Below are 10,916 nucleotides of genomic sequence, written 5' to 3'. Positions count from 1 at the left end.
ATCCCAAGAGGGGTACCGTTGAACTATTGGTCCACTGTTTTCTTACTCTGTTGGCAAAGAATGGAGGACAAGGAATATGTCTTTGAGTCACCGTGGGCTCAGAGGATTTGAAGACTGACTGGTGGAAGGGGTGGGTTGTGGGTTTGGCTCTGGGGCGATATGGGATGTGGCCTTGGCTAGAATGCTCTTGAGTAGAGTGGGATCAAAGAGGCCTACAAAAGGGGAGGGCTCCTGAGGAGCATCCTCATCGTCTGATAGAGCTGTCCCCCGGGATTCATCAATTTCTTTCCGAATAAGAATCCCCATTCTGTAAGGATTGATCGGAAGTAATGGAATAAGCGTAATCAGGGGTGGTAGACCGACGCTGGGAGGGTGTCGGGGTTTGGGATTTCTGTAGGGATGAGAGACTCTCTAATACTTGCGTGAGCATGGATTGGAGTTGCTCCGGTGCAATCGTGATGACTCAGGACGGAGACCAGCGGCTGTGGGTGTGAACATGGCTGATAGAGTAGGTTGAGGATTAAGCGAGGGAGCCCCCCAGCTTGGACTAGGATTAGATGTCATGGGACTAATGGGTCAAGATTGAGACCCACCCTCCGGAGACAATGGCCTATGAACCTGTACAATTGTGGGTACCTGAGGGCTGAAAGGAGAAGTCTCCGATGCAGCTTGCACATGTTGTGATGGAGAGGTCTTTTGAACCCTGGATATCTGCTTCTCTAGGGCCCAATGTCTCCTAGCGGCCTCCTTTTCCGCCATCTTGGCGCTTTGCCGGATAAGGCCTTTGCTTTTGCTTTGCCGGCTGCCTCCGCTTTTGGAGATTTGCGTCTCCTTTTACTTGGAGGACTGGTGGGTGCCAGAACTAGTTGAGGTTGCTTGTCTTCAGCCATCGTTTGTGTACCCTTCAGCGCAAGTTTGAGAATGAGTCTAAGAAAAGCAAGAAGTAAGGTCTTAAGGTGAAAAACAGTAGAAAACTGGTAAAACCAGTATGGCTCTTGGCACAGCAGGTAAGACCTGAAAAACCTTTCAGCACAAGTCTGAGAATGGGTTGTACCAGGTAGTAAGGACTGGAAAACCAGTATGGATTCCTTGTAAGAGAGCTAAGCCTGAGACCTTTCAGCACAAGTCTGAGAATGGGTTTGTACCAGGCAGTAAAGGCTGGAAAATCAATATGGACACCTTTCGAAGGAACTAGGCCTGAGACCCTTCAGAACAAGTCTGAGAATGGGTCTAGAACAGGCTAGGAGCTGAGGCCCAGTGTGCAGAGACTGGAGAGACCAGTATGTGAGCTCCTTGCCAAAAACAACTGTGAAACACAGTATATGACAAATAGGTTCTTAATAGGAAGTAGAGGTAAGAGAAACCAACTCCCAATGAAAGACAATTCAATTATATTGTTGCAATAAATTGCCAGAGGCAATGACAAGTGGATGTGGCTGGGGAAAAATGCTTGGAGATTGTCTCCACTAGGTCAGCCCTCCCCAGAAATGGGGGGGGGGGAGAGAGAACTGTTTCAGCCACTCAGCAAGACCAGAAAGGTTAATTTAGTCTTAAATCTCTCTTTTGTTGCTGACAAAAGAAGTTGAGAAATTAAACTGCGCAATAAGTATTTTATTTATTTATTTTTATTTTAATTCTAAAATGGCGACCGCCAGCCACGTGGCGATCAACCTATGGCCCTAACGCCGGCCTTGCAGTACAGGCCTCACCCAAAAATCAAAATGGCGGCCACCAGCCATGTGGTGACTCGCCGGTAGCCACGATCGTCTGGACAAAGCTCGGATGATCAGCTGTCGTTCTGGGCTTCTGCGGCAGTCCCTTGATCGACCAAGCCAATCGGAAGGTTCCGCGGTACTGCAAGCCTTGCAAATTAAGTGAAACAGGCCCCTTGCTGAGGCCTCAGCAGTCCGGGATGAACTGCCGTCGCCCTGGGCCTCCGCGGAGATCCGCCGACCAGCTGGATCGAACGGAAAGCTCCGCAACTCCCGAAAGCCCCGAAAAGCAAAAGGTAAACAAAGAAATCTCATGCTGAGGATACAGGCTTCCCAAAGCCCTGAGCACTCAACCGGAAGAAACACAAGCCTCGTGCTGAGGCTGCAACAGCCGGGGAATGTACTGTAAACAAAAAGGACTCAGAGGGGAGGGAAGGACCCGTGGGAGGAAAGCACAGGAAAAATACAGTGTTTTGAAGAGAAATTAAAGGGGAAAGGAAGGATAATCCAGGGATAGGAATAAGGGAAAACAATTTTTTTAAAATAAACCTGAGTCTGGAGAGAAGCACCAACACGTCTTGTCTGGGTAAAGACTAAGCCGGAACTGGGTAAACATGACCCAGCAAGAGGCATGGTTATCTCTCAGTCTTAGTCTAATTGGGTAGAAGGGACTTCAGGAAACCCAATCAGTGGATTATCTATCCTCATTCTGGAGAATGCAGTATTTCAGGCTAGCTTTGCTCACACTGCCAGGAGTTCGATTCCTTCAATCCTCACCTGTTCAAGGTTGACTCAGTCTTCCATCCTTCCGAGGTCAATAATATGAGGACCCAGATTGTTGTGGGCAATATGCTGATTCTGTAAACTGCTTAGAGGGCTATAAAGCACTGTGAAGCGGTATATAAGTCTAAGTGCTATTGCTATGATGCAATATGCTGCCAATTTAGGGGGATATGGTGCCATGTGCCAATTGTGGTTTGCCTCCTCCTCTTAACAGAATACAGTACAATAAATCTAAAAATAGCTCTTGAACATTGAAAACAGTAATTTTATCAAGCATTCTTATTAAATAATACTTATGCTAAAGATTTTTCAATAAAATATACCTCTGTGATACACTTACTTAAAATATTAATACTGTCATAATAAAGTTCAGACCTCTTCCAAACCCTATAGATAGAAATTTTACTCATAAATCCATAAGCAGTAAAAAGAGAAAACACGTAATAATAAAATACTATATTATTATTCCTTAAATGAGAAAGATTTAGGTTAGATACCCATTTTATATTTACTTAAAATATTTTTCTCCTCTTTAAAGCCTCCAGGCAGATTATGGTGGTATGATGAAGAAAATTACTTAAAAATATGTTAACCATTAAATTCTGCATTAGTTTTCTGCTACCCTAGGGTAGTAGAATATAGTAAAGTGTAGTCCATAGTATTTTATTTTGAATCATGTGAAGCATGAACGGGCCCATGATTGTGTTTATATGTTTGGAATGTTTCCCATACAAATCCAAAATGCTATTATTATATTTAATTTATAGACATAAAGATGAACATGCACTACGCATCCATTTTATTTTGAAGTGTGAACATATCTCCTGCATTAAAGATAGAACCTTGTTTTAATGAAGAGGTGATGAGGGCCATAACAATTTGATGTTGGATGAAAACAAATGATGTCCATTAAGTAGAATGAATTGACTTTTCTCCTGTAATTTCCCATCCTATCCCATCCTCCTAAAAACTAGTCTGGAATGTTGTGGGGTGGGGGACTTTGGAGCAGATCTGAGTAACAAAAATCCCGCCCCAAAAGTATACAGCTGACCATGCACAATTGGATAGTATCCATTTTTTTTCTACAAAAAGCCTAACTAAAATTTGAGTATCAACATCTATTTTGTCAAACTATCTTCATTTCAGTTTGATAATTGCCACCTGCTTTAATCTTATTATTTAAATCTTTTAATTAAATGTTAATATTTTGCTGGAAAATAGCCCATCAATCTAACCATTCTCCTATTTATAATTATTAAATTACAAAAATGGTAATATACAGCACTAAGTACAAACATAAAGACTTTATTGAATGCTGCTCAATCCCTCAGTCTTTCAATACAAAACCATTTTCCACACAATTGAAATTTAAGAGATTGGAATGATACTCTGATATAAAGATCTGCAAAAGAGCACCCCACTGATCAAGTAAAAACAGACAAAACTTTAAGAATCATTTTTTGCCATCTTAAGCACTGCTTTTTCTTTAACACAAAGAGAGCTGTCTTGCATATCTGCATAGGAATTGCACAGCCTAAGCTTTAAATGGAGCAGCTGGGCCATCCTGCAGGGCCAGGTTGAATCATAGAATCTATTGGGCTGGAGAGGACTTCAGAGGTCTTCTAGTCCAGGGGTAGACAACCTTGGCTCTTTTATGACTTGTGGCTCAGGAATTCTGGGAGTTGAAGTCCACGAATCATAAAAGAGCCAAGGTTGCCTACCCCTGTTCTAGTCCAACCCCCTGTTCATGGCAGGAGTAAACACAAGTAAAAGCAGGAAAAAAAGCAAGATCAATTAGGTTCTACAAAAATTTGCCAAACTATAGATTGAAATTGAAAGATTCCAATGTTTAGTTATGGGAACAGAAACATGATTACTGAATCTTTTCTAAGAGGAAGCATAAGAACTATATGAATAATTCTTTATTAAAAGTTAACAATTTTTCCTCATTCAGAGCTCATGTAACTGCTGACGCAAAACACATAATGCAGCCCAAGTCCTGTCCAAGTTACAATTATCTGAGGGAGAAGCCCAATGCAGCTAACCTGATCTTATTCCCTTTCCCTGTCTCATTTATATAGCCCACTCTACCCACCTCTGTAACAAGTCTTTTCTACTTGAAAAGGTTCCTCATATAATTTTGAATCTTAATCTGTCTAAACTAAACATTCTTAAAAAATAGCCTGACCCGTGATATTGTAATGGGCAAATTCAACTCAAGTGATACACGTTTATTCAGAAGCAAACCCCACCAAGCTTCATGGGAGTCAATCCCATCAACTTGGTATTAGATTATCAGTTTCATTTCAGGAAAAACAGTAAAGCTAGAAGTCTCTTCCTGAGTCTCAGCCAAAGGCTGCAGCACTATGAAAAGCACATAGGGAGAAAATGTAAGCTGCCTGACATCTATGCCTAAGTGCAACACAATTAAAAAAGAAAAAAAAACTTCAAGTCAAAATTTCACCGTTCCCATAATTAAATCAAACACTTCATGGATGATAAAATTCCTTTCTGTGAGATGTCAGAGTTGACAATATAGCAATGATTAGAGACAAATTTACAATATGCTATGAGAAATAATATCACATTCAATTACTGTATTTCAATTCAAAAAAATTTCATTTACATTTTGTGGATGGGATGGCCATTTCAAAGATACTGATGAGGTTTCTCTTCTGCATTTTTTACATTTTTTGTAAAAAAAAACAAACCTGTGTACAAAAGATATGCCTCACAAACAGAGGCTTTTTCACACTCACTTGGCACTATCATTTGGTATATTTGTCAGAGAGGAGGAGGTATTACTTGGCTGGTTAGACAAAGTTCCGCTGAGTCTGAGCTCTTCCAGCTTTTTCCACAATTCTTCACGTTCTAATTCTTTCTTCTTCTCTCTGTAAAAAAAAAAAAAGAAAGAAACGTGAAAGATTCTTAACCATTATGCATGTAAGAAGCTAATAAAGATGATCAGAAATCCTAAATATATCATAAAGATTAACTTGAATATCCTAGCATGAACCTGTTCGGTACCAGTCAGTATAGAAAATAGTGAGCTAAATAATATCATAGTTTGACTAGCAATTTTTTTTTAACACTCCGGTCTCTGTATTTAAAGAACCTAAAGTTTAGAAAAATAAAAAAGGTAATGAGAAAATATAACTAAAGTTTTATGAGAATAAATAACTTCTAATATGTAGTGCTACAAAATATAGTAATCAAAGAGTGTTGAAATGACTTTCATTTTAAAGTACAAATAGATATTACTGTTAAAGGTAAGGAGGTTGCATTTCTTGGCATTATAATGGGGGGGGAGGGTGACTTTTAGATTGGAGTATGTTTAAATTGCTTGTTACCTATCTTCCTATCAGTGGTGGGATTCAGCTGGTGTCACTTCAGCAGAACCGGTAGCTAATTTTTTGTTGCCCAGGCCCAGAATGGACTTCCGGAAGCAGCATCCACACAAAGAACCGGTTGTTCACATATTTGAATCCCACCACTGCTTCCTGTCCAAAAACAGCTTAGACAAAGAATGGAGCCATATAGTCTTTGTCAGTTCAAAACCTTAAGAGACAAGATGCTAGATGAGGTTCAAATATATACAAAGCTTTTATGGCCTGATTTCGCAGTAATTTCTTTAGTATTTTCAAACATTGTTACCCAATCTTCCTATTGAAAAACAGCTTAGACAAAGAATGGAGCCAGTTATGTTAACAAATTTTAATTTTAGGGCTTTCTGCTAAAATTATATATTGAATTTTCAAAGTATTCCTCTCAAGCTTAAGCCAGAAACAACAGTGTGTCTTGAGCATAAGAGAATACTTCTCTGTTTATGTTCCCTTTTTTAAAAAATTATGTTTTAAAAGATTGGATTTGTTGCTAAAACATACTCCTTGAATAAGCCACATAAAGTATGTAAAGTAGATATAGAAAGTCTATATATCCCTATTAAAATACTAGATTTTTGAGATGTAAAAAAATCAGACCAAAATATATCACTTCAGAATTTTTTCCACCTTTAATATAACGTATTGGCTGTACAATTCAATTAAAAACAAACTGAAATTTGTTAAGGGGGGGGGGAAAACTAGAATAATGTGGCTGCGTAAGTAACACTCTTATAAGTAGGGATGTGTTCAGAATTAAACAATCACATTCAAACTGATGTCAAATAGTGGTCAGCACACACCTGCCATTAATTAAACTAAGTCTGATCAGCCCATATAAAGTTCAGCTGTTCCAGTAGATTTTTCTGGTATTTTACTCAAAAAAGTAAAGAGTTGGAAAGTTTCTCTATAGATGCTCAAGAACAACATTCAGTGCTTCAGAGTGTGTCAGAGGTGCTCAAACAGAACCTTTTTGCAACTTCTTTAGTGATCACAGCTGTGACCAGCATCTTAGTTACTAAGTGAAAAGGAACTCTGCTTGCAATTTTACTTTTTTCCTTACTTCTCCATCCTTTAGGATTCCTCTGCAATGAATTTAAATGCATAATTCCCTTCTTGCTGGGATATTAGCAAGAAGGGAATTATGCATTTATATTCATTGGAGAGGATAAGATTACAAGAATTAGCAGACACACAATGGGGAATATATATTGCTATTGTCTATTTGCCTAGCACACCAGGGGCTGGGCTGCAAGTGTGCTTCGCAAACAACTGGCACTAGCAATAGCAGACTTATATACCTCTTCACAGTGCTTTACAGCCCTCTCTAAGTGGTTTACAGAGTCAGCATATTGTTCCTAATAATCTGGGTCCTCATTTTACCAATCCCAGAAGGATGGAAGGCTGAGTCAATCTTGAGAATTGAACTGCCAAACTGCAGGCAGCCAGCAGGCAGCACAAGTAGCCTGCAGTACTGCATTCTAACCACTGCACCATTACGGCTCATCACTAATGCATTCCATTCAATGTGTATTCTCATTTGTGTGCCTGCTTCTCCTCTTGTAATGCCCTTTCTCTCCAATATCCACTCTGAGGTGAAAAAAAGGGAAAAGGTCAGGACAATGCATACTAATTGACTAATGGCAAACATATGACTGAGAAAGAAACCCTTTAAAAGTAATTAAATGTATGCCTTGATTGCAAAATTGTTTTTTTCAGTACTGTCATAACTTTGGTCACTCCATAAGGCAGGCAGGTCTACCTGTAGCTGTATCTCTTATCAGGAACATACTATAATTCCAGGAACAGGTGTGTTTAGTTTAAGGAATTACAGACAAGACATTGTGCATGTCCCCTACACAATCCACAGTATATTTTTTGCCTTTAATCCTTAGCAATCCTGAGATTTTTTTTCTAATAGGAAGTAAAGCATGAAGGTTTTTAAAAAGATACTCTGAATACATTGAAAATCTTTCAAAAATGTCCCTTAATTTAAGATACTAGTTTTTAACAAAGTGTCTCTAGATCAGGGCAGATTGACAGCCTATATATACCAAGCTATAACTGGCCTATAACTGGCTGAGGAATTCTGGGAGTTAAAGTCCCACATATATTAAAAGTTGCTGAGGTTCAGAAACAATCCTCTAACATTTACATTACATACTGCTCCAGGCTTCACAAACAGGGAAACATTTGCAAGAGAATGTGTTTCATTTCTTTCTGGAAGTGAAGTCTGATTGGTAAGGACCTAATAAATTATAGATCAGGGATGTCAAACTGCCAGCCCATGGGCCGATTGCATCATGAGGTTGCGCCCACCCCAGCTCCGGCAATGCAAAAAACATCGTGACATGTTGTGACATGTCATGTGACGAGTTTGACACCCGTGTTATAGATCTATTAGCACAACCCTAAATGTGTCTTTTCTTCTTTAATTTATAAGGAATTTGCTAAAGGATAGAGGAGAAAAAAGTGGCACTATTAAACAAGATGACTACAACTTTTCAAACAATTTGGTGTGGAGCTACAGTGCAGAAAAGCTCCATCCTGAATTAGATTAGCTCTGCATTACTATTTGGGCTACTTCCTTACCAACATTTCCTTCCATACGCTCAATGAAAGCCCACCTGTATATATGTAAAAACAAACAGAAGCACATTGCCATACAGAGCAACAAAATCTCAACAGAAAAAAAAATGCTGAAGCAAAGGTAACCTGGGAAAGGTTGTGTCCCATGTGACTGCTAATTACCCCTCTAATAGCAGGTGGAGATGTCCCAAAGCTTCTGCTGAGGCAGGCATCTTATATGGATGTGCAAGCTGATGCCTCAACATACAGTTGGTAAGATGCCCCTGGGGGAAAAGCTAGGTGGATTAACTACAATCAATGGGTTAGTAAAAAGAAAGAAAGTATCTGTACCTTATTACATGGGCAAGAGAAAAACTGAAACAGCCCTTAGTCAGAAAACCTCAAGTATAAGCACAAATCCTCGCAAAAGCAAAGGTGAAAAAGAAAGGACTGGATGTGTAGCAGGAAGAGGTGCTAAGTACAAAACAAGGCTAAGTATCCTAAGCAAAGCCCCTCAGAAGAAACGAGGTTAAGGAAGGGATGCATTTATTTAGTAGAAATGGATAAACATTGTTAATGTGAATAGTAGGGAGAGATCATTCATTTGCAAAACTATTTTTTTATTCTAATGGCAAATCAGCATTAATCTGGAAGACTGTTTCAGGCACATGATTTGTAATCAAATTGGAAAAGTGTACCTTTGTCTTTCTGCTTTGTAAGTGCTTGTGAGTTCATCAAATAGTTTCCCATTCATCTCCATCAGTGTTTTCAGCACATTATATACTAATGCTACAATGGTCCTAGAACAACAGGGTAAGTTGCAAAAGTATTGTTAAGAGATATATTCTATCATCTAGTCTGATTATCTAGCTTCTGCTTTCATTCTGCCACCATTTTATATAAAATAAACAATTGCACTTAGTTTTGAAATGATGGGATCTGCAAACTCAAAGCATGGACATTAGATTTGTTTGTCTTCATTCAAACTTAAAGCAACAGTGTGATGGAATTATTATCATAATAAATAGCAGCAAAATTACAATCTAATTTAAGTCAAAGTCAAGAGCATGCCCAAAGGGTGCTGCCCAAATCTAAAGTACAAAATGCAAAATTATATTCATAAGGGCTCCTAGATTTAGTATTTCAACTAAATTTGCTTGGCAATAAATAAAAATCAAGGGATAAGATTATCTGAATAGCAAAATGATTTCCTTGAGAGTGAGTTTCCATTAACATAAATTCCTTTATGATTTATAACAAACATTTGATTAATTTTAACGTTCGCTCGTAAGGGAGAACGACTACCGTGGTGCTGCAATATTTGTAACTTTGGGACTTGCTCGTAAGCACTAGGGGGCGCTCATCACATAACTTCGAACACTTGTAACTCGGGGATTACCTGTATTCCCCCGTAAGTAACATTTTATTGCATTTTGGCTGAAAAGTTGTACATTGATCACAGCAAAGCATTCATATCCTCAATAAAACTGTAAAATATGGGCTAGATCAGACCTTGGCTCTTTTATGACTCGTGGACTTCAACTCCCAGAATTCCTGAGCCAGCATGGCTGGCTCAGGAATTCTGGGAGTTAAACTCCACGAGTCATAAAACAGGCAAGGTTGCCTATCCCTGGGCTAGATGATATTACTGTTGCACGGATTTATAATTGGATGAATAGCCACTCATAAATGTCTCCTTATCAATCTGGACAGCAGCACAATATGGAGTGCCACAAATCTGTTTTTGGACCAACCTTTTTATTACTGAACTGGAAGAAGTTTGTTTTTATTTATTTATTCAACCAAGTGACTGGGTGGGGTTGAGGGAATGAGTACCAAATCTGCAGATGGCACAAAACACTTCAGAAGAGAAAGAGAAGATTAAAAAAAAAATCTACAGAGGTTTAAACTGTAATCCAAATAAAAAATCCTCCTATAACTAAGGAGAAAAACAAAACAAAAACACAACAATGGGGGAGATCTGCTTGGCAGTAGCAACATGAAAAGGATCTGAGTATTCAAGCAGATCACAAATTAAACAATAGTTAATAATTTGATGCAGTTGCTAACCATGCAAATGCTATTTTGGAATATATAGACAGGAGTACAGATTACAGAGATCATGGGATCAGTTGTCCCACTCTATTTTGCCTTGATGAGGTCCCACTCACAACATTATTCTGCTTGGTCACTGAACTCTAAAAAAGGAAACCCGTAAACTGAAAGAAGTTCAGAGGATGGTACCAAGGTAATATGGACTGGAAATGAAATCCTATGAAGAATAGTTAAAAGAACTGAAAAGATTTAGCCTGTGTAAAAGCAGATTGAGGAGAAATATGTCATTAGATGATGTCTCTTCTCTTTTGCCTTGTGCGAAACTATCAGAGCCCTAGGGTGAAAGTATAAGGAAGTCAATTCAGGTAAGAGATATGAGGTGGATTTTTCTATCATAAGAATTATAAATCAGTGGAAT

General features: G+C 38.8%; 1 protein-coding gene across 2 annotated transcripts in view; it reads right to left on the bottom strand.

The window, feature by feature from the left end:
* Nucleotides 1–10,916, bottom strand: part of PPP2R5A (protein phosphatase 2 regulatory subunit B'alpha) — a 62,077-nt gene that overhangs the window by 6,961 nt on the left and 44,200 nt on the right. The window contains exons 12-13 of one of the 2 annotated variants that reach the window (XM_039359615.1): nt 9,142–9,243; nt 5,255–5,386 (exon numbers count right to left, since the gene is read on the bottom strand). In XM_039359615.1, coding sequence (XP_039215549.1) covers nt 5,255–5,386; nt 9,142–9,243 — 234 coding nt within the window. The remainder of the gene's footprint in view (nt 1–5,254; nt 5,387–9,141; nt 9,244–10,916) is intronic. The other variant, XM_039359616.1, reaches the window with a different exon arrangement.

Source organism: Crotalus tigris, unplaced genomic scaffold (assembly GCF_016545835.1).
Source record: "Crotalus tigris isolate CLP2741 ecotype Arizona unplaced genomic scaffold, ASM1654583v1 scf7180000019097.2288821080:1192077, whole genome shotgun sequence".
Taxonomy (NCBI): domain Eukaryota; kingdom Metazoa; phylum Chordata; class Lepidosauria; order Squamata; family Viperidae; genus Crotalus; species Crotalus tigris.
Note: the sequence above shows the minus strand (reverse complement) of the source record. Positions and strands in the feature narration are given on the sequence as shown.